The sequence below is a fragment of the Rhineura floridana genome, chromosome 10, assembly GCF_030035675.1.
Source record: "Rhineura floridana isolate rRhiFlo1 chromosome 10, rRhiFlo1.hap2, whole genome shotgun sequence".
NCBI classification, from domain to species: domain Eukaryota; kingdom Metazoa; phylum Chordata; class Lepidosauria; order Squamata; family Rhineuridae; genus Rhineura; species Rhineura floridana.
Genome location: NC_084489.1, coordinates 25,527,273 through 25,552,319, shown reverse-complemented (window position 1 = coordinate 25,552,319; position 25,047 = coordinate 25,527,273). Strand labels below are relative to the sequence as shown.

Here is a 25,047-nt window from a genome sequence, read left to right as displayed (position 1 = left end):
TGAGTAAGCTGGGGAAGGGGAATATTTTTTTCCCATAGGTCTGGAAATACATGGAGTCTGTTAACAAACCCGTGTGACACCTTTAAGACCAACCAATTCAGGCTACTATCCTATACACACTTATCAGGGAGCATTCCCCATGGAATTCAGTGGGACTCACTTCTGAGTAATGTATGGTTATTGTGGCATGAACCCATACTAGAAATTGTGACAGCATGGTAAGACACTTGGTTATTAATAAAAACTGAAATGTTTAAGTGTCCACTATTTCTTTGCAAAGGAAGAAGATAGGAAGAGAACTAGCGCAGGAGTTGGGAAATACACCTTTTCCTCCAGCAGAGAAGCAACTGTGACAGCAGAGACCCCTTCTAAATACGTTGCAGTTAGTAAGACACTTTTCAATATACCTAGGTGCTCAGTATTTGTACAACTGTAATGCTTGTCCATGATATCTTTGCAAGTGAGGAAGATGGGGAGAAAACTATGACAACTGGCTACGCGCAGTGACGTCACTGCCCTCATCTCTATGACTTCCTAGCAGCCCCACTAGGTCCAATGACCATCAGCCACCACTAGGGAAGGGGCACAAGAAGAGGGGAGGGATGGGAGAGGCATCTTGTAATTTATCAAAATATGAGTTCTGGCACCTCTTTTTTTATATATACAAAAAAAGTATTGTACCCATGTATACAATAATTCTGTTGTTGAATATTTTAGTCTTGATATTCCCTTTGATTGGATCCCAACCATATTTTTACTAATCACTGAGGTATCAGTGGTACTTCAGGTACCTCCACACCACCATGAAAGCTAATGTTTCATATGTGTGTGGTTCTGTTTACTAGAAAAGTCAGTAAAACATCTGGATTACTTCATGACAGAGGCCAGAATTTCAGCACAGAGCAAGTTGAGCCACAACTGGACACCACACTGGGCTGAGGAATTTCTTTACTCCTCACACCTGAGTCTTGACCTTGGAGGAGTGGGTGGGAAGAGGGAGTTCTAGTAGCAGCCAGAAGCATGCATCTACACTCCCAGAATGCAGGTGGTCTTTACTGGAATATAAGGAAACCAGGTTTAAGCTTGTTATCACTGCATCAAACTGTATACCACAGTGGAAGCTTATGCTGAAGTACAGCTTCAACGTTTTATAAGTATACATAATAAGTATATAAATGTGTGTGCACACAGACTACTACTAGAAAATGTACACCTTTCTGGTGCAATCCTACACACACTTACCTGGAAGCAAGCCTCACTGAGTTTGATTCATTTCTGAGTCCGCACACATAACATTGTGCTACCAAACATGACTAAATGGCAACAAACACCTTTTTTAAAAAATCCCAAACTGTCTCTTTTATTGAGAAGTTACGCCGCATACTGCAAGCAAAAAAGATCAGGTTTGTTTCATTTTCACAAACATGAAGCGATGAGGAAGCACGTTGATACCAATTTCTAGTTTGGAATGCAAGAATAATAAAGACTCATAAACGCATGAACTTATCCAACCTGAGTTAGCATGATCTTCACAGTAGATGCAAAAAAAAGAAAAGAGGAGTCAATCTTCCAGTCAGTTGAGTCACCACTTAAGCACACCAACAGAACTCAGTCTACAGGTCCCTAACAATCAATAATTCTTGTTAAGGATATCAATTTGTTCCCTTTTTAAAAAGGAGGGGAGAGAGAAAATCAGCCTATGTATTTATAGGTATAGTGTTGCATAGTGGTTAAAGTGTTGGATTATGACCTGGGAGACTAGGGTTCGAATCCCCACATAGCCATGAAGCTCACTGGGTGACCTTGGGCCAGTCACTGCCTCTGAGCCTCAAACGAAGGCAATGGTAAAAACTACCTCTGAATACTGCTTACCATGAAAACTGAATACTGCTTACTATTCATAGGGTCGGCATAAGTTGGAATAGACTTGAAGGCAGTCCATTTCCATTTTCATATATACGAGAAGGATAATTACCTTTTAATCTAATATAAGCAAGATAGGCATCTGCTTTGAAAGGCCCATATGAGAGAACAGAGGTTGTCCTTCACCAACTACTTGAAAGGAAAGGTGGTATCTCATTAAGCCCATTCAAGGGCTTTCTGTCCCAGGCGTTTACATTGATTATTTCGCTGTTTGTACTATATCTGTGTAAATCAAAAGGTGATTTTGAAAGCGGGGAGAGGAGAGAGAGAAGAACCTGGAGTTTCCACACTAAAAAGGCACAAGAACCGCCTAGAATTTCAAGTTGCCCTTCATTTACAATGTGATTCCACTATCTTACTATACAAGGACCTTCAAACAATGCAATATTATACAGCCACAATAGTGACTATATACTATAGTCAGCATGGATTTTTTGCACTCTGCAATGTTAAATTGAAAATATCCCTCATGCCAGCTGCTTCCCATAAGCACATTTCAAAACAAAACCTTACAAAACTTATAGTCCTGAACTCAGAAACACTTGCTTAACAACCCTCTTAAGTTTTCATGGCAATACACAAAACATTCAGACGGAATTGAGAGTGCAAAGTATAAAATGAGAAAAAAATCCAGACCCCTATTGGACTTTTTTCTGTCAGTCTCCTACTTTGTTGAAATTCATTGAAAATCAGCCATGTTCACAGAATACCTGTAATCCCATTACTGACCTTGCCCCATACTCTGACTTTCCTCTTCTGCAATTTAAAAGTTAAAAAACTGCATGGCTTATTTTTAACTAATTTAAGAAATTTAACATTGAAGTCTATTATAACGTCAGGCATGCTCAGTAAGAAGCAACTGTCAGTGTTCTAAAAGGCAGACTCACAGCTGCTTGGCTTGCCTAATCAGGGGGCTACACCCATACCATACCTTTATCTCACTTTAAAAACTCATGGCTTCCCCCAAAGAATCCTGGGAAGTGTAGCTTGTTAAGGATGCTGAGAGTTGTTAGAAGAGACTCCAATTCACCTGACAGAGCTCCAGTGGCCACAATGGTTTAACAGTCAGTCCCTCTTCTGGGGATTTCAGCTCTGTCAGGGGAATAGGGCCTCTACTAGCAACTCTCAATATCCTTCACTAACTATACTTCCCAGGATTCGTTGGGGAAAGCCATGACTGTCAAAAGAGAAATAAAGGTCTGGTGTGGATGTGGCCAGTGTCAGCACTGGTTTAAATTTGGGTGGGAGACTACATGTGCTTACTATAGCATAAAAGGTAGGGAGAAACCCTGAAAAATGATACTGTTCACAATGTTTTCCTTTTGGAAAGGAAAGCTTTTCCTCTGCCCAGTGCTGCCCACCCAATATCCTCTCCTCCCCCCTCCCTGCCCCTCTCCCAAGTCAGTTTCACCTATCCTAAGCATGATTGCACAGGAGTAAATCCCATTGAACTCAAAAAGCAAGCAAGACATCAAGAGAGCTGTTTGCTAGTTGGGCAGGATATAAGCTGAATAAAATAAATAAATAAATAAATCAACCCTCCCCTCTCCTCCCTCCCCCCTCTTGCTCCTTCCCCCTCCTTCCCTCTCCTGTCCCCTCCCCTCCCTGCTCAGTTTTACCTATTCTAAGCATGATTGCTGGGGGGGTAAATCCCATTTAACTCAATAAGCATGCAAATGATCAATCCATTCTCAGCAAACTTGCACAGGATCCCATTTCTTACTTCCAGGATCAAAAAGCAGAGTAATTCACTGATACGCAAAAACTCCTTGCCGTTTAAGAATGTAGCTACAGCCAACAGATATTTTTTATCAAACTTTAAATTTGGGCAACTATCAGAGGGAGGCAATGGTAAACCCCCTCTGAATACCGCTTACCATGAAAACCCTATTCATAGGGTCGCCATAAGTCGGAATCGACTTGAATGTTGTATATTTACATTTATTTATTATTTATTTATTTGTTTGTTTCATTTATAAACCGCCCATAGCGACTAGCTCTCTGGGCGGTGTACAAAAAGGATTTATATCCCGCCCTTCCTCCCAGCAGGAGCCCAGAGAAGCAAACAAAAGCACTAAAAACACTTTAAAACATCATAAAGATGTTAAAATACATTAAAACAAAACAACTTTAAAAACATTTTTTTTAAAAGCTTTGAAAACTTTTTTTTAAAAAAGGTTAAAAAACATGGTTTAAAAAAGGTTTAAAAGCATATTAAAAAGCAATTCCAACACAGACTCAGACTGGGATAAGGTCTCAATTTAAAAGGCTTGTTGAAAGAGGAAGGTCTTCAATAGACACCAAATAGATAACAGAGATGGTGCCTGTCTAGTATTTAAGGGTAGGGAGTTCCACAGGGTAGGTGCCACCACACTAAAGGTCTGTTTCCTATGTTCTGCAGAACGAACCTCCTGATAAGATGATATCTGCAGGAGGCCCTCACCTGAAGGGTGCAGTGATTTTCAGGTATCCTGATCCCAAGCTGTATATGTACATCAAAACGGGAACCTTGAACTTGGCCCGGTAGCAAATGGGCAGCCAGTGCAATTCTTTCAGTAGCGGGGTGACATGTTGGCGATAACTTGCCCCAGTGAGCAGTCTCACCGCCACATTTTGCACCAGCTGCAGCATCCGGACCAACCTCAAAGGCAGCCCCACATAGAGCGCATTACAGTAATCCAGCCTGCAGATTACCAGTGCATGGACAAGAGTGGTCAGGCTATCCTGGTCCAGAAACCAGCCAAAGCTGGTAAAAGGCACTCCTAGCCACTGAGGTCACCTGGGCCTCTAGTGACAAAGATGGATCCAGGAGCACCCCCAGGCTACGGACCTGCTCTTTCAGAGGGAGTACAACCCCATCCAAACAAGGCAACTGACCAAGTATCTGAACTCGGGAACCACCAACCCACAGTGCCTCAGTCTTGGATTCAGACTCAGTTTATTGGCCCTCATCCAGTCCACCATCGAGTCTAGGCAGTAGTCCAGGGCTTGCACGGCCTCTCCCGACCGATTCAGATGTTACAGAGAAATAGAGCTGGGTATCATCAGTGTACTGCTGACACCTTGTGCCAAATCTCCTTATGACCACTCCCAAGGGCTTCATAAAGATGTTAAACAGCATGAGGGACAAGATAGTACCCTGCAGCACCACACAGCACAACTGCCAGAGGGCTGAAAGACAATCACCCAATGCTATTCTCTGAAAACGACCCTGGAGATAGGATTGGAACCACTGTAAAACAGTACCTCTGATACCCATCTCACCAAGCTGGCCCAGAAGGATACCATGGTCAATGGTATCAAAGGCCACTAAGATTTCAAGTACGAGTAACACAGTTGCACTCCCTATGTCCTTCTCCCGATTAAGGTCATCCATCAGGGCAACCAAGGCCAATTCAGTCCCATAACCAAGCCTGAACCCAGACTGAAATGGGTCAAAATAATCTGTTTCATCCAAGAGCACTTGCAATTGCTGTGCCACAACCCTCTCAATCACCATGCCTATAAAGGGGGTATCTGCGACCGGTCTGTAATTGTCACAGACTAATGGGTCCAGGGCAGCTTTTTCAGGAGTGGTCAAATCACCGCCTCTTTCAGATGCATTGACCACACCCTGGATCCACTCGGTCAAACCCCCTCAGCAAGCTTTAACAAGCCAAGAAGGGCAAGGGTCTAGAGCAGCCTTTCCCAACCTTTGGGTCCCCAGATGTTGCTGGACTACAACTCCCATCAGCCCCAGCCAGCATAGCTAATTGTCAGGAATTATGGGAATTGTAGTCCAGCAACATCTGGGGACCCAAAGGTTGGGAAAAGCTGGTCTAGAGGACACGTTGCTGGCCACATCATCGCAAGCACCTTGTCCACGTCATCAGGCCGCATCAACTGAAACTGTTCCAAAGAAGTTGCAGCAGACGTTGCACTGGACACTTCAATGGGGAGTACAGTAGATGTGGATGGGGCATCAAGACTGCTATGGAGGTGAGCATCTTTACGCTCAAAGTGCCTTGCAAACAATTCACAGTGGGCCTCCGAAGGGTCTATGACTCTATTTCCTGGAGTTGATGTCAACAGACCCCTGACAATATGGAAAACCTCCACTGGGCGGCTACTTGAGGATGCAATGAAGGCAGAGAACTGGGCCCTCTTTGCCGCTCTCACCGCCACACAGTAAGCATGGTTATGATGTTTTAGTCGTGCCCGATCAGCCTCACAGCACACCTTTTGCCACTTGCACTCTAGCCATCGTCCAGTCTGTTTCACTGCCCTTAGCTCACTAGCGTACCAAGGTACAAACCGGGCTCCACAATGCTGGAGAGGGTGCTTGGATGCAACTCTGTCAAGAGCCAAAGATGCCTCACTGTTCCACAGCATGACAAGGGCTTCAACAGGGTCACCTGCTCTATCTACTGGGAACTCCCCCAGGGCATTCAGGAATCCAGTGGAATCTCCGGGGGCAGACCATCTTAATCTGTCCACCACCCCTGCAGGGAAGGATTGGAGCTACAAGTCTAACTTCACCAGGAAGTGGTCTGACCATGTTAATGGGGTGACATCCACACACCCCCTCTCTAGACCACCCCATCCTCCATCTGGAGCAAAAATCAAGTTGAGGATATGCCCTGCCCTATGTGTCGGGCCGGTGACAACTTGAGACAGCCCCATGGTCATCATGGAGGCCATGAAGTCCTGAACCGGAACACTAGAGGCAGCCTCAGCATGGACATTGAAATCACCCAGCACTATCATTCTGGGCTCTTCCAATACCACAGCCGAGGTGGCCTCCGCCAGCTCAGTCAGAGAAGCTGCCGGGCAATGCACCATGGTAGCAGGAGATCTGATCACCTCTTTGAGATATTGTACTGCCCTGCCTGTTCTGCTATTTGAGCTGACTGCAGGTAATGCCACCACTCACTCAGAGGCACATGTAACCAAATTCATCCAAGCTACACAGGAAGTGGATTGGACTGTGAAAGACCAACCCAAATTGTGTTTCCATTTTGACAAATTTGTAGGGCAGTACATCTCAGAGAGATCAGGTCTCCTGCTCCCTGCATTCACTATAGCTACCCAAATTTAAAGTTTGATAGAAATATCTGTCGGCTATATGTATGTTCTTAAACTGCAAGGTTTTTTTGCCTATTAGTGAATCCAATTTTAGAACATGCCAGGTACACTACAGCCTAACAAAGGCTGCATTAAACACTGGACAGCCTCAGCAGCATTCACAATTTCCAATACGGAGTGGAGGAGAGCAGGGGGAAGGTGGGAGGAGCCAAAACAGTTAGAAGTTGAGGTCAGGAAGCCATTTACCCAGCACACCAAGTTCTCCCCTAGTATATCCATTTTAAGATAAGGTTGACTTGGAGAACTGCTCTTCAAGTTAATCTACAACCCTGCAGTAAAGCAAAGAAGACAAAGAAGATCCAATCCATAAGGTGCTACCAGTTTTCACTTGTTGCCAAAACAGTTTACTGGTTGAGTTCTAACAGTCCCAGCAGTACACAGCTTGTTGAATGAACTCTCTTTCCTACACAAGCTCTGGTAACAGGGCGGAAATGTTTCTCCACCTATTAAGCTTGATTTTTTATGCAGTCCTTGGAGGGAAGGATAATGAAGTCCACTTCCTTCCTCATAGATGAATGGCACAGCACATGCTTCTCATGCAGACAGCCCCAGGTTCAATCCTTGGCTTCTCCAGGCACAGCTGGAAGTGTCCCTTGTCTGAAACTCTGGAGAACTACTGCCAAACAGTGTGGACAATACTAAGCTAGATGGGTCAATCGACTCAGTATAAAGTGGCTTTCCGTGTGCTCAAATTCATTCTCATTTATCCAGCCATTCCTGCCTAACAATGAAGGCCATCACAATGGCACAGTTTTTAAGAAAAAGCCTTTGTCACCTGGCTATTAAAAACTCTGCTCTGCAATCCCTACTTGTTTAAACCTAGCAAGCAAGTTGTCAATTGACTGCCAAGTCTCCACCTCTTAAAGAAGTGGGGAGGAACCTATGCCTCTCCAGATGTTGATGGACTAACTCCATCATCCCTGACCATTGATTATGTTGACTGGGACTTACAGGAACCTTGTCTTGCAATGAAACTAGGTATTCTAAAGATAGTTGGAGCTGCTGCTACATGCCTTCCCCCCCCCTTTCTTACAACATACTAAAACCTGCAATGTTATCACCTATAATTCTCCCTTCGAGCCAATGATGTGGAGTGGTGAGTACTGCAGATAATCCTGTTTGCACAAGAGAAGAAGGAGAGACATGGTAAAGGAGGAGCAGCTCCACATGCAATCCTGTTTATATGGTCTAGTTCAGCCCCAAATATCCACTTTGTGAGGTACGTAGGCAAGCAGACATTGGCCAAAGCTAGTACAATCAGTTACTTGGCACAGAATATCCTTCAGCTTGAATTGCTTCTGCAATGGAAACGCATGCTGCACCCACTGGACATTTCACTTGTAGTCGCCAACACAAAACCGTTAGCATAGATTTCATTTTAACTTAATAGCTACAGAGATCCTCCTCTCTAGAAATTAAATATTCCAGATACACAGATTAAAAACTGAACGATATTGTGCCACTTCTCACACCAATTTTTTTCTTAAAGTATTTCTATTCCTCATCCTGTAGTAAAGGTTTGTATGAGATTTCTAATTGACTGGTGACTGGTCAAATGACAAACCAATGAAAAGATTGAAAAATTCTAACCGACATGTGTAAGCTTAGAATTAGATCTAGAATCAGTTCTGCCACAGCTAGATGCAAAAAGACATGGTCAGTGTTCACTTCCTCTTCTGTTCTGTTCCATCTATAAGAACTACAGCTTATATTTTCTCTTTACTTAAAATTCTCAAAATTCACAGGGATAACATAATTGGCTGCATTTGACAACTGCTGGTATTCATCATTGCCACTACTTAGTTTCTAAGGAAATGCAGCTTCCTGATTTTCACTTAATACACAGTTAAGATTGCAGACTTTTAGATGCAGAGGGTTACACAATATACAAAGATGACATGGCAGCAGTTATTCACCATTTTGATTTTCTTTTATGTCTCAAATTCTCTTAGCATTCCTTGACTTTAGCGTTGCACTGAGAAAGGATCAGAATACAAGGTAGTTTTGAAACTGGCTAGAAATTATGAGTTTCTAAGAGGTGGGAGCCAACCCATCACAGCACTTTTTAAAAGTGTGATTAGCATACATTCAAGAGGCACAATTTCAGTGAAGACACTCAAGCCAGCCCATCAGTAAGTTTAAAAGATCACACAGTTCTGTCCAGGAATACACACATTCTAAAAGTAAACCTACAGGAGTGTTTTCATTGTTTCAAAAAAATTACAGAGAACTCAATTCTGTTTTTCGTTTTTAAAGAAAGGCTAAAACACAAATCAGCATCCCCTTGAGAGCTAGTACATTTTTATTTAATCATAATCTAGAATGTGTCTCTTCTACTTTTCTCAAGAATTGGCACATCACATCACACAACTGGGACTTTGTGCAGTGAATCTGATGAAGTTGTTTGAGCACAGCAGAAATGAATATTTGACTCACATAAAATTAAACAGGGTGCTGAATCTAAGCAACATCCAATCCTTTGCCCTAGTTCCAACAACCATCAGCCCTTATACCACAGAAAACAGCCTGTGTAAAGTTAATGCTTATATGTGACAGACATGAGCCCAGCCAACTGAAACTTATTGGAGATCTCATTGTAAATAAGAATTCGGGATCACCTTGACACAACAAAGAGCAAGAAAAAAGTGTATCGCCAAGACTAGCGCATTATATATTTATAGAACAATTATACCATTTTAAACAGTCATGGCTTCCCCCAAAGAATCCTAAGAACTGTAGTTTGTCAAGGGCAGAGCTTGGAAAAGTTACTTTTTTAAAACTACAACTCCCATCAGCCCCAGCCAGCATGGCCACTGGATTGGGCTGATGGGAGTTGTAGTTCAAAAAAGTAACTTTTCCAAGCTCTGGTCAAGGGTGCCCAGAATCGTTAGGAGGTCCCTCTTCCCCTCACAGAGTTCCAGTTCTCAGAGTTCCCTGAAAAGATGGATTGACTGTTAAACCACTCTGGGAATTGTAGCTCTATAAGAAGAGGGGTCTCCTAACAACTCTCAGCACCCTTAACAAGCTCTAGGATTCTTGGGGGGGAAGCCGTGCCTGTTTAAAGTGGAATGATATTGCTTTAAATGTATAGTGCAGATGGTGTCTAACACACCATCCCACAATAAAAAGGTACTAGCTCATTTCCAAAATATAACGCAACTGATCATGTTCAAATGAGAACCCTTTTTATGAAGCTAGAAGGCAAATTTTGCTAGCATATAAGCTTTGTAAGCATATCCCTCCCTTCATGCACTCTACTCCATTTCCCTCACAAGGCTGTGGCATTATTTACTGCTGCCTTTTCCCTATCACCTTAAGACCAAAAAGAGGCAGCCGCGATGGTAGCCCACTGCTCTCTCTGCCCCAACTCTGCCTTTCACACTAAAAATGCTACCCTTTATACAATACTTGCAAAATGTTCCACTAGCACAGCCTGCACCATCTCCAGTTGTTTTGGCCTACAACTCCCATCAGCTCCAGCCAGTACAGGCATGCCAACTGGGATTGATGAAATCTGAGGTTTACAACAGCTGGAAGGTTACCAGGTTGATTATGGATGCGCTAGCAATACAAGATTGACATCTTTTCTTTTACAGTTCAATCATCTTTTCTCCAGAGGTAATCTCTACATTAAATATAGTATCCCTACAAAAAAGGGTTAAAAAAGCAATATCATAACCTAAGTCGCTTTGCGCTTCATTTTGGAAAAAGTGAGTCAAATATAATAATTTTTATGAATAATAATATCACTTTGGTTTACAGTGTGTGTTGAATTCACAAAGGGCAGAACCTACCCCAGCAAAACAAAAAGAGCTTACAAAAAAGATAGGAGTGTTCAGTGGACAGATCATTCCACAATTTTAATTTTATTTTATAATAATTTCATTATTAAATATCTTGATTTGAAGGACAGGATATAAATCTAAGTAATACAAAATAAAATTATTCTGAGGAATAAATCAGTAGGGAATTCATTAAATATAAACATTGGTTACTAGTTCCCAATTACTAATTTGCACTAAAGTTCAGAACAGAGGTCAGTAAGTAAACATAATACACGTATATTCTCCCTGAACTCCAAAATAAGATTTGGCCTGTCCCCTATCATATAACTTCATGATACAGGATAGGCAAGTGCAGGCAGATATAAGCTTCAGTTCCTTTTCAAGTTTACTGATTGATCTCAATCTTAAAACTTCCAAGCAAATAAGGAACTGGGAACTACTAACCAGCTTCAGCCATGTGTTGTCATTTGAAGAATTTCAGTATCTGCTTTACAAAGACTGGTATGTGACTTATTGAGTTCAAGGGAAATGTTTAACTCTCTAATTTTACACTCTATATAATCAGATTGTTACTTTTTCACTAGCTGTGTTTTGATGTGACCATTGGTGTTGCTTGTTGTGATAGCTGGCACCATATAGTCTGTTGTTCAAACTTTTCCCCAGAGATACTAAAGTCTTTTAGGTAAACAATTCTTATTCAAGTGGCATGGTTTATGGCAAGTTGTTTAAGAAATCAATAGTGCCGACAGGCATCCTTGATATGTATACATTATTTACATTTACCAAAATTAAGAAGGTAGCATTAAGCAGCATTGCAGGACATGCATAGTCTATGCCAAACTAAATATAATTTTTTTAAAAACCCACCTCTACCACAAGCCATGTACATGTATTCTAACTCCAGAAACCACACAGAGAAATTTTGACATGTTGTATGCCCCTTCTGAGATACGAATCACAAATTTAATGTGAAAACCAGAGTTCAAAACTGGGATACAATAGGTACATCATGCAAAGTTCAGTGAGAGTGTACAAGAGAGAAAGCCAGGAAGATTTTTGTCCCCTCTCCTGCCCCTACATCAAGAGAGGAAGAGAGCAGGAGAGTCTCTTTTCAGAGAAGAGCTCAGGTTTTTGTTTTAGCCAGAAACATTGTTCTGTATAGACTAAAACTTTGCCAACTCTGGGTGAAAAGCTTTTGAAGATAATACAACTAGAGCACGTCCACACTCGGAGATAGCCAAGCTACTATGCAAGAATGCTGCTTATGTAAACAACATTCCCTTTTCTTCTCTTCCCCCCCAAAAAAAATTGTTTGAGCTCCCTTTAACTTCCCCCACGGCAATCTGCACAACTAACTTAAGACCAATTCACTAATAGGCAAAAAACCTTCCGGTTTAAGAACGTACCCATAGCCCACAGATATTTCTATCAAACTTTAAAAAGCAGGGAAATTGGGCAGCTATAGTGAATGCACCAGGGGAGCAGGACACCTGACCTACTGCCCTACAAATTTATCAAAATGCAAACACAATTTGAGTTGGTCTTTCACAGTCCAATCCACTTGCTGTGTAGCTTGGAAGAATTTGGTAACATGTGCCTCTGAGCATATGGTGAGTGGTGGCAACACCCGCCATCTCCAAAGATGGAGAATTATATTTTTGTATGTTTGTTGGTGTTCTTCTTACTTTTTTCTGTGTTACTACTGTTTCTACAGGGAATTTAACCTAGAAAATTATATTTCCCTCATTATTCATCCTAGAAATCTGTGTCAAATTCATTTTCATTAATTTCAAAGTCTTTTTATGGGTCAGTGTTATATGATGGTGAAGACAGCCTTTTGTGTTTCAAATTGGAGGTTATGTTATGTTCTATTTCTATTTTGGGTGCATTAACAGTTGAATCTGAAACTGCAGTTTGATGTAAAATCAGACTGATTACAATATGTTGCTACTTCAGCAATGACTCTAGCTGTTGGAAAAAGAGGATGCATGTTTTCAGCCTGCTATGTTTAAACCACTTTATCTAAGGCAAGGTGTTCATGATCAATTAAAAACATAGAGCACACCTAGAATTTTGCTAGAATATATTTCACCTCCCACTGTTTTATCTTGTGCAAAGTGAGACACTTCTGAGGTCCACTGGAGACTATTCTGCAGAAGTCAGTACTGTTATTCCACAATTATGTTTGGAGATTTTTTAGTGTAAATTTTGCAAAGTGTTGCTGTACTTCACATATTCATAGAAATAAAAGCAAACAAAAATGATTTCCTATAGGAAACTTCACTAAAATTGTGAAGTAAATGAGACATGTTTAAAGTGACCATCTGAACTATATCAACTATCCTAATAATGTTGCTTCCTCCCTGCTAAAAGAAGATCAGCACAGCACATGTTTTGTTTCTATTATTTGGGCTGATTACAGATGTTGCCACCACTCACCATATGCTCAGAAGCACACGTTACCAAATTCTTCCAAGGTACACAGCAAGTGGATTGGACTGTGAAAGACCAACCCAAATTGTGTTTGCATTTTGACAAATTTATAGGGCAGTACAATAGAGAGGAGGTCAGGTGTCCTGCTCCCCTGGTGCATTCACTTTAGCTGCCCAATTTCCTTGCTTTCTAAAGTTTGATAGAAATATCTATGGGATATGGGTACGTTCTTAAACCGCAAGGTTTTTTGCCTATTAGTGAATTTCCCTTCTTTTTAATCCGGGAGGTAAGAAATGGGATCCTGTGCAAGTTTGCTGAGAATGGGTTGATAATTTGCATGCTTATTGAGTTCAGTGGGATTTATTGCCCTGCAATCATGCTTAGGATAGGTTAAACTGACCAGAGGGGATGGGGAAGGGAGGAGGATGAGGAGGGAGGGGTGGAAAGGCAGAGGGGAGGACTGGGATGGGAGCAGGCAGGAGGGGGAGGAGAGGACAGGTGTGATCATTTGCATGTTTATTGAGTTCAGTGGGATTTACTCCCATGCAATCATGCTTAGGATAGGTAAAACTGACCGGGGGGGGGCGAGGGATGGAGGGTTGAAGTAGGCAGGAGAGGAGGAAAAAAGGAAGAGGGGAGAGGAGGAGGAAGGGAGAGGAAAGGGGAAGGAGGGGAAAGGCAGGTATGATCATTTGCATGATTATTGAGTTCAATCAGATTTACTCCTATGCAATCATGACTAGGATAGGTAAAGCTGACCATGGGGGAGAGGGAAAGGGAGGGGGAAAGTGCATATTGGAGGGGGACAAAGGAAGGGGGAGGGCAGATTTGATCATTTGCATGCTTATAGAGTTCAATGGTATTTACTCCTGTGCAATCATGATTAAGATAGGTAAAACTGACCATGGGGAGGCGGAAGGGAAGGGGGAGGGAGGGACGAAAGAAGGGGAGGGAAGGGGCAAGAGGGAGAGATAGGAGGGAGGAGAAGGGAGGGTGGGTTTGGTCATTTGCATACATTTTGAGTTCAATGGGATTTATTTCTGTGCAATCATGTTTGAAAATGGAAATGGACTGCTTTCAAGTCGACTGGACTTATGGCGACCCTTTGAATAGGGTTTTCATGGTAAATGATATTCAGATGTGGTTTTACCATTGCTATCCTCTGAGGCTGAGAGGCAGGGACTGGCCCAAGGTCACCCAGTGAGCTTCATGGCTGTGTGGAGATTCGAACCCTGGTCTCCCAGGTCGTAGTCCAACACTGACCTGGGGGTGGGGCAGGGAGGGGGGAGGGGAGGATACTGGCTAGGTGGGCACTGGGCAGAAGGGTAGCCCCTTTCCTTTCCAAAAGGAAAACATTGTGAACAGTATCATTGCTTTTCAGCGTTTCCCCCACTTTTTTATTCTACAGAAGGCACATGTAGCCTCCCACTAGGGTTGCCAGTTCAGGGCCTAAGACTGATCCTGTATCTTTAGGAGAAGAGAATGTCAGCCAAGTGCAGATGTTCTTGCAACACTGTAATGGGAAAAACCACAAGGTGGAATTCTCCCTTCCCCCTACACAACTTTTAAAGATACAGAAGACCTCTTGGAGGCTGGGCCTGGCAACCAAGTAGTCTTCTGTATCTTTCAAACTTGTGCAGGGGGAAGGGAGAATTCCACCTTGTGGTTCTTCCTATTACAGGGTTGCAAGAACACCTGCACTTGGCTGACTTTCTCTTCTCCTAAAGTTACAGGATCAGTCTCAGGCCCTGAACCTGGCAACCCTACCTCCCACTCAAATTTAAAACAAAGCTGTCCCTGGCCACATCCACACCAGGCCTCTATTACATTTTGGACAATCATTATTTATTTATTTATTGTATTTATATACCGACCCATAGTTGAAGTCCTCTGGGAGGTTTACAATAACTAAAAACATTAAAAACAAATATACAAATTTAAAAACACTTCTTTTAAAAACAATTTACAACACAATTTAAAAAAAATTATCATGGCTTCTCTCAAAGCCATGGCTCAAAGCCAATCATGGCTTCTCTCAAAGAATCCTAGGAAGTGTAGTTAGTGAAGGGTGCTGAGAGTTGCTAGGAGACACCCTGTTTCTCTCACAGACCTTTAATCAGAGTGGCTGACTGTTAAACCATTCTCTCAGGGGAATAGGAGTCTCCTCTCAGCGCCCTTCACAAACTACACTTCCCAGGATTCTTTGAGGGAAGACATGACTGTCTCAAGTGAAATCATGTCTGGTGTGGATGTGGCCCTCTGATTAGCCAAGCCCAGCAGCTGTGAGGCTTTTAGAACACTGACAGTTGGTTCTTACTGAGCATGCCTCATGTTATCATTGGCTTCAAGCCAAAATTTCTTAAATTAATAAAAAATCATCCAGGCATTTTTTTAACTTTTAAACTGTTGAAGATGAAGGTCAGAGTATGGGGCAAGGTCAGCATTAGGATTACAGGTACTCTGTGAACATGGCTGATGTTTAATGAATTTCAACAGATTATGAGAACTCTCAGAGAAGAAAGTCCAATACAGCTCTGGAGTTTTCCCCTCTCTTTTTAGACTTTGAACTCTCTATTCTCTCTGACTGTTTTGTGCATCGCCATGAAAATTGATAGGGTTGTTAAGCAAGTGTTTCTGAGTTCAGGACTGTAAGTTTGGTAAGGTTTTATTTTGCAATGAGCTTATGGGAAGCATCTGAATGGCATGTGGGGTATTTTCATTTTAACACTGCAGAATGTGAAAAATTCATGCTGGCTATAGTATACAACCACTCTTGTGGCTGTATAATATGTTTGCCACTTGCCTTAAAGTATCCTGTTAAAGGATACATCTTTTTGTGCTTGCTGAGTGGGTACCAAATATGTCAGAAGCAGAAGCACTGAGATAACACAGTCACATATAGAAAGAGAAGCCCTGCCAAACAAGCCACGTGTTACTTTGTTTATTTCTACATTTATATTATTTCTTTCTACATTTTATCCCATCTTTCCTCCAAGGAACTCTAGGTGGCATACATGCCTCTTATCTCTTCCCACCCCTGCAATTTTATCCTTACAACAACTTTGTGAAAAGTTAGAATGAGAGAGAGAAAGGAAGGCTGGCCTAAGATCACCTTGATGAGCTTCATAGCTGGATGGAGATTTGCACCTGGATCTCACAGGTCCTAGTCCAGCACTCTAACCACTATCCCATACTCTCCTATAAAGTGGTGTGTGGCCAAAGGCAAATTGTACAGAGATTGACAAATGGAAGAACTTGCTCCTTTAAAAAAAGAAGCAAAAGCAGAAAACCACAATGGAAAGTACTCCTAATTCCTTTTGTACCAGTATCAAATTTGGGGTACCTTGATGATTGGCACCTAAACAGATTTACTAGGGAAGCCTCTTTGAACACAGACTTACTTCTTGAGTAAACACTCGTAGAATTAAAATATTCAGAAAGGAATATTTCTCTTGGGCATTTAGTTACGATATTTTAAAGAATTGTCGCAGCATGTCTGGGGCTTTTTTCTATTGCAAACTTAGTGGCAGAAGGCTGCAACACAATTCTTCAGTCTCCCAGATCATATTTTGCTTATCACTTTAACTCTAATCAAATCTATCTCCACAACTGCTAATTTGATACAATGAAAACTTTTATGTATTTATTGTAATCCTTTCCTATAATATTGACTGCATACTTCCACCCTTCTCTAGGGTTTTACCTCTGGTATTCAGGGTCATTTATTTTTATTTTTCTTAAATACACTGTATGTACGTCAGGTGTGTTTGTGGAACAGGAAAATGGTTCCCTACCTATTGCTGTTTTGATTAAACATTCTCTAAGCATTCAAAGTTTTACAGTGCAGCCTTTTAGAAATGATCTAGGATAAGGAAGGCCATCAGGATAAGCAAAAAGAGGCAGTGTGGTATAGCGGTAAGAGTGGTGAACAAGGGTCTGGGAGACCAGAGTTCAATTCCCATTCAACCATGGAGCTCGTTGACTTTGGGCCAGTCATAGTCTTTCAGCCTAACCTACCTCACAGGATTGTTCTGATGTGGAAATGGAGAGGGAAGAGAACCTTGTATGCCACCCTGGGCTCCCTGGAAAGAAATGTGGGATATAAATAATAAATAAAAGTGTGTTAAGTTGATCAGTGTGGCTCACCACACAGATCAGGCAATTTTTACCTGTGTCACTACAGGTATTCCATCAAAGTGTCTCCAGTCAGTGGTAAGAAGAAATTGTCCTGTAGATGTGGTGAAAAGCTGCAAATGAGTAGATTCCAAAACCTGGCCTCCCCATGGCAGCTATGATGGGAGCACTGGCTCTTTATGGTCTGTCTGAGCATTAGATGGGAAAGACCACCCTCATCCTCAGCTGGAAGAATTTAAAAATTACAGGAAGAACTTTAATGCCAAACTGGTATTCCCCTTAATATGCCACCATGCATTCAGGAACACTTTTTTTTTACTATAACAGAGTCAAACCTGCAAGTTATCTGTATGTTTACAAATTCTTCAGGGAGGTTTGCTCCTGAATAAGCATGCTTAGGATTGCAGCTTAAAATATGAATGAAGTTGCAATTACAGGAGTTTCCAGACACTTATTCACCAATGATGTACTCCAAAATTAGTGTTATGCACAAGGTGAATATACATCTGAAAATGCAGGAATATGAGTTTTACACACAGGCTGTTCAGTTACAAGGTACAAGGCATTTTACAAAAATGGGTAACAGAAGCATGAGCACAATGCAAGACAACACAATTTAATTTTTCAGCATGCTACAAGATATCACTATCATTTGGAACCTAAGCTCTGTGTTAAGGTTCAATTACAACTGCTCATTCCAGAAAGAAGTGTGTCCAGTGTAGCTATAGCAACAAGTATTTCCAGTTTCTTATTATGCCCTTTTTAAGGCAAACCAGATTACTTTTAACTAAAACTGAAAAGTACTGAAAATATTTGGTGGAGTGCGGGGGTGGGGGGAGAGGAGTTATTGACTTCAAGAGAAATATTAATACATACGCCAATATTGAATGCCACTTATGGTTCAGCGTTCTTTTCTTAATTTTGCATACAAAGTTCCAAATGTGCTTCAAATATCCACAAAGAGGCAGGAACACTAGCCAAACACTAGAAAACCCTGTGGGACAGCCAAGTGCTAATGAGGAGATTTTTGTATTTCCTCACACCCTTCCTAACATTCCTTTTATTTACCAAATTCAGGCACTCTTCTCCATTTTCTAAATAACCACACACAGAAATGGTAAAAGGTCACCAATTTCTTGGTATGAATAGTACTTGAATAATGTAATAATCTGCTAAGAACCAGTCCTTCCTAAAATACATTCAGTGGGTTTAAAAAAAAAAACTAAGTTGAGTATTTACATAGCAATAATCAAGGGAACCCTTCACCCATTCAATCCTCAGACATGGATCTTATCTCAAAAGTAGTCAGGACCAGCTAAGAACTTTACTATGGAACAAGCTTTAACAATGAAGGCCATGGAAAATTCCACTGTGGCACTACCGCCAGGAGGAATGTCGGCTCACAAGTTGAACTTCCAGTCCATGCAGTTGCTACCAGAATTTATTTGGGATCAGAATCATTAGTAATCATTACAAACAACCAATTATTAGATTTATGCCAAGTGCAATTTTTTCTTTTAAACAAAAAAAATGCTAGTACATGGAAAACTTGATATTTGATGAGTGTACAAAACTGAGATTTTTTTCAATGTGCTGCAGCGCTTTATTTATATAATATGATTAATGTCTTTTCAATAAACAGGTGCAATTTTAAAACTTTAAAAAATGTGAAACAATCAATTTGCCCTTGCTTTTGTATTGTTTCCACACTGTGCCAACTATTTCTTTTTTATGTTAAAAAGTCATATTATTAATTGTCAGAATTCAAATTTAAGAGTATATAGGTCTAGGTTTTGCTTTAAGTACTCAATTTATTATATATACAGTTGCAAGTTATTTTCCTTCCATTTTAATCCAAGATCCCTTTTCCAAAATATTTTATTTCCTCATTAGCAGCATAAGAAGTCTCATCTTCATCAGTCTAGAAACTCAAAACAGAACAACCCCACACAGCACATTACTGGATGCTTTTCAACATCAGAAGTGAGAACTCTGATACTCTACCCAACATCCATCTTTGTATGATGGGAAATTGATTTTACATATATGTAATGCTCAAAACTAAGTGATAGGAAATGCAAAGGCACCTCTCTCCTCTTATGAAGTACTGCCAGGATCAACAACTTGTCCTTTTCATGTTTCCTTTTCCATCAACTAATCTCTATTTAATTATTGAATTATTTTTGTTAGAGGTTTCCTGCCCAACGCAGCCTCAAGGCAACTGTGCGAGGAATATTTCTGATAACTACAAACACTGAATAAGCAGCACGGGTAGAAAGTATGGCTTTTGGTTAAAAAATGCAATATAAAACACACGTAAAGAGGATTTCACATAAGCTATATTTTCCTTAACCTAAAGAGCTCCAATAGTAAAGTTTCTTTTTTAGAAAAAGAGAAAATGAACAAGTAAGAGAGAGAGACTAGGCATCAAAGCTATATTGAAGCCACATCCTCTGAACCTGGAAGCCTTTGTCTATTAATCCCACATGTGCAAGATCTGGCTGTTATTCAGTAGTGAAAGAAAGGTACTTCACATATGCTCAGAGGTACCTGCACACACCAGGAATTCCACAGCCGAGCCTTGGATCAAATTACATCCTGCCAAACTTCTAGAAGTTACATTTGTGGATTACTCCTTTACCATACTCCTTCACGAAACTCTCCCAAGCTAAGAGATGGAGCCCATATTCTGCTTCCATAATGGGACTTGTAGCATTTCCACTTGAAACTCACAGTACAAAGCAGAATGGCAAATAGTCCGTTCATTGTAAGCCACCATATTCAAGGGACCAAAAAAATTCTTACTGAGGAGCTTGCCCATCTTGGGGGACACTTCTACAATGCTGGGGCCACAAAGCCACCAGACTCTGAGAGGATCTTGAGGCACAGAGCAAAATGCGTAGGGTTCACCAGACTGCAATTGCCAGCTCTTAAGAGACTCTTAACAGTATTTCAGTATGTTAACTTTACCACAGAACATAACAGATGTCCCTATATTCCCAAACACAGCCCGTCAGAGCACACACATCGCAGTTTTGCAGCATCCCCAGGTTTTGTTTTTAACAGCTCCAACCATCCTTTCTCCCCTACAGCACATGCAAAAGGGCTGCTGCTTTTGTACCACATTACGGAGATTTCCTCCAGTTAAGCATGGACAGCTCCACGTGAACAAAGCATGCAAGGAGGAACGGGGAAGTAAGGAACTGGAAGCAGCAAGCATGCCATGTAGGGAAAAGGGGGAGAATAAAAAGGAACAAACTTGTCAAAGGGAAATGAAGGTGGCCAGATGTTCTAGAAACGAAGAGCAAAAAATTGGGGCAGGGGGAAGGAGAACATGACAGCCCTGTAAAAAATTAAGTGATGTGCACCAATTTCAGCAGACTCACAATATCTGGTACAAGAACAAGACAACCTTGCACAGAAAAAAAAATGAAGCTACCAAAGGCCATAGACTGGAAGGACTGCCAGAAATCCTTCCAGACGGGATCTATTTCACAATATAGATTTGAACCTCATATCGACACCAACACAAAAATAAAATGAACACAGGTGAGTTATCATCCTATCTTTTAACCACGTTCCCAAAGCTACAATATGGATTTGAAAGTGGCGCCGTGGAGAATTTGTTTCCTCCCATTTCACTCGATGCACACTTGCAAACGAAATCCAGGGTAAGAGGTACAGAAGCAAAGTCCAATATAATTCCAGATTTAACTCACACAAGCTGGTGCCGCTGACCAGCAAAAATAAAAGTGTTCCAACATTCCTTTTATGTAGCTGCTCCTTATAGACCAGATCACCACCCACCCCCAGAATGTAGAACACCGCCCCACGGAAGGCAGCCTATGGGATGTTCCATACTTTAGGAAAGACTGGTCTAAGCAGGATATTCCAGCCTAACAGGAAGGAGCTACACGTTTTTACTTTATAATATGCTTTCCCCTCTCCCCACGAAATCTAAATAACTCCCCGCCGAACTAAACAAAACGCCCAGCACCTCTGGCCGTTTGAGGGTGGCTTGGGCCAGGACTCCCGCGTGGAGTCTCAGACCAGGAACCCGAATACACGTACTTCATTTGACCAAACACGGGTCCCGGCAAAGGACAATGTTCTCTATACTGAACAATTACAACCCCCAATCATCAGGCCTGACGCCAACGTTTTCCAGGAATTCTTCAACCCCAGGACCTCTCTCACTGTAGGACCTACGAGGCGGCTTCCCGACGCCTTCGTACACGGTTTATACTGGCTGTCCAATACACACGGCGATTCGGTTCAAGAAGAGCAGAAGGGGCAGCCACTCACCTCGTCGTCGTGGTGCTGGCAGTAGTTGACCCTGTCCGAGAAGACGGAGGAGAGAATGTTGTAAGGCGCAGCGGAGTAGGGCTGGGTGAGGGCGAGTTGGGCGGCTGCCGAAGCCGGACCGGATCCAGACGAAGTGGGCAGTCCCGGGCCGAAACGTTCGATGAAATGGTCCTTGGTGAGGCGGACCCGCTGGTGGGCGCGCACGCAGTTGTCGCACAGGTGCTCCTGGCAGTCGAGGCAGCGGGAGCTGACGGCATTGCCTTCATCGCAGGAGCTGCACCGGGGCTCACCTTGCCGGCTGTGGGGCCGTCGCAGCAGGAGAGACGAGCCTCCGCCTCCGCCGGACGATGCCGAGCCGGCTGCAGAGCCCGGCGACGAGCCGCTGGTGGAGGCGCGGTGTTGCTGTTGTGCTTGTTGCTGACGGGGATGGTGGTGCCGGTTGTTGGTGCTGCTGTTGCTCCCGCCGCCTCCAGGGCCTCCTCCTCCTCCCGTGCCACTTGGCCGACCGTTGTTCTTTTGGTCCTCGGCGGAGGCAGCCACGACGACCACGTCGAGGAGGTTGCTGAGGAGGAAGTTGGAAGAGGGCAGCGCGTCCATGCCCGACGGCTCCGAGATCACCACCTTCTGGTCGCAGATGGGGCAGCGCAGCTTGAGAGAGTCCCCGGCAGTTGGGTGGCGCTGCGCCTCCAGGCACTGGCGGCAGAAGGCGTGCAAACAGGGTAGGACGTGCAGGCGCCTCGACGGGGTGCACGACGAAGATGACGACGAAGACCCGCCGCCACCCCCACCGCCACCCCCAGACGAGCTGGAAGTTTGCGAGGATGACGACGAGGTGGACGAATTGGACGAGACCGGAGCCGGCGAGCCGCACATCTCCTTGCACAGCGGACAGATTTGGAAATCCGACTCGGGGAACGAAGCCATTGGGGAAGGGGGGGAGGAGGAGAGAAAGGGAGGGGACAACACAGCGCGCCCTTTGCTAGCAAGGAGACAGCATGAACCGAGGGGAACAGAGGCGGCGGCGGCGACCCGCTTTGCAAGCCCTAGTGGGTGGCATCAATTAGGCGCTGTGTGAGGGCGCTGCTCCGAGCCTCCTCTTCTTTGGGGGCTTGGCGAGCCGGGAGCGGTTTGAGCCGGTTGACTTGCCTCGCGTTCTCTCTTCCTTTCCTTCCTCCCTCCTCGTTTCGCCGTCCGCCGCCTTCCTTAAGCTGCTCCGGGCACAGAGCCTTCTTTTTTCTCTTTCCCTCCCCCTCCCGGCTCAGCGCTTCTTGTACGGCGGGGTTGATGATTGGGGTTTTCTGGATCTAAAAAGTACATGGGGCTCCTGCTGTTTCAAATCCAGCGTGGACTGGATCTGGTCAACCGACTCTTCTTCGATTTCTTTTACCAGCAAAAAAAAAAATTAAAAGGGGGGGATGAAAGGGGAGAGACGAAATCCTTGAATCCAGATCCTCTTTCAGTTAGTATCAGGAAAGGCTGATGGGAGTAGGTAGACTAGTGGCGAAGAAGGGGGGAAAGGGATCGTGTAATTCACTTCTTCCTTCTTGGGGACTCCTAGAGGATCCAGTAAAGAACTAAATTGCCCAGGCAGGCTCCTCCAGCACCGATCCGCCCACGCCAGCTCCACCACCACATGTCTGAGAAGCGGGAAGGAAAGAGATGGCGATTCCACCGGCGCAGCAGCTTATGGGCAAGCGGCCTTCCAAAAAGAGAAAGGAGTGGGTGGGTTCCGTGTGTGTTGCGAATGAATGAATAAATGAATGAATGGAGAGCGTGATCTTACGCTACGGAGGTTGCCGTCTTCGCTTCCTCCACGCCTTCCGCAGGTCTCCAACCGGATCCTCCGGGGAGATCGAGTGATCGCATCGATCAGGTCCTTCCTTTTCCAAGATCGCCAAAAACAGCCGCCACCAGCGTCCACGCGGTCTTGTTCCGTCCTCTCTCTTGGGCGCACAGGCGCTTACACCGGTGAAAGTAGCCGCCGGGAAAAAGAGCACTGGCAGGTCCCGGCCGCCCGCCCTGAATTATTCATGGAAGACGTATTATCTTCGCTTGCACAAATTGGAACTACGCTGCAATGGTATCCGAGCGGCCCATGCTCCGACCCCTTCGCCTCCTGTCCGATTTTTTTTTCCGCCCGCCTGAGCCTCGGCAATGACCGGGATCACGTTTCCTTTGTCATTTCGTCTCTTCGCGTGGTCTTCTACGGGAAAAATGTTTTAAAAACCCACAAAACCCTTGTCGTTACTATCAGCAGAAATCCCAAAACTCACGAAATAGAGGGTGCGTTTCAATTAACAGCCATTACGCACCACCCTGGTGGTCCCCATAATGAAAGAACTGCGTTTGGTTCTAACAGAGCCTCCGCTCAAGAAAATGGGTGGTTTCTCCCTCCTGTGTTGCGCTGAGATGTTTTTTTAAATTGTCTCCACTATCACCACTCTGTCGATTTACGTGAGCATGATGTTTCCAGGCCGCCGATACGCTCACATTCCCAGGACGCCTCTTTCAGGATGCCCATTATTGAAACTGATCCAGAGTTCAGAATCCTTTTAATCTCCAAAGAAGCGAACTCACTTCCGCCTGAGCGCTGAGGGGGTGGTTAGAGGGAAAGGGAGGAGGGGGTCTAAAAAGCAAACAGGAAATATTAACCCTCTTGCTGCTGCTGCTGCTGCTGCTGCAGCATGGGCTGCCTTTTGTGTAGTGCCGCCTCTTTCCACTGTAAGCGTAAAGATTCTGAAGCTTCTAGTAGCCGGGCTTACTTCTCAACGAGAATAAAATTAACCTAGTTTTAATCAGTTCGTTATTCAGCTTTTAAGGTGAGATCCACCGGGTGGGAGGAGTAGATTGGTCAGCTGAGCTTTTTCTCACGACTTAATTGTTAGTCTCCGTTTTTCCCACAAGTATATTTGTTTTAATAAACGCTGAAACTATCACATGTTTTGTGAGAAATACTGGCGATTTCCAATAAATTTACTCCCAAGTAACAGTGCACAGGCTGGTAGCTTAAAGGCACCAAGGAAGCAGTTTTGCCGTTACCTCCGAATGAAAAACAACCCATTTCATGGTATTTTAAATCCCCCATGTAAAAGCACCGTGTGCTCTGTCCACCGATATCTTGCATAGATGTAGCCATTTCCTTTATAAGGAAAAAAATACTTCTCAGCCAAAAGCATATCCTTGTTAATTAAGTGTTGTTGCAGAACCGTTTACCAGCAACAAAATAAATAGCGTTTCTGAAATAATCAGTAAGACCTAGTATTTTGAAACAAGTGTTCATAATTCAAGCAGATCTAGACAAGACAGGCTTCTTCAGCTTTGTTATTCTGAAAGTTAGATCTGT

At 43.3% G+C, this 25,047-nt stretch overlaps 1 protein-coding gene across 1 annotated transcript in view; it reads right to left on the bottom strand.

Moving 5' to 3' along the window:
• TRIM71 (tripartite motif containing 71) overlaps positions 1–24,519 on the bottom strand; it is a 94,591-nt gene extending 70,072 nt beyond the window's left edge. Inside the window, exon 1 of the mRNA XM_061585844.1 lies at positions 21,705–24,519. Within this exon, the coding sequence (XP_061441828.1) occupies positions 21,705–22,628 (924 nt within the window). The 5' untranslated portion in view covers positions 22,629–24,519. The remainder of the gene's footprint in view (positions 1–21,704) is intronic.
• Between the last annotated feature and the right edge of the window lie 528 nt (positions 24,520–25,047).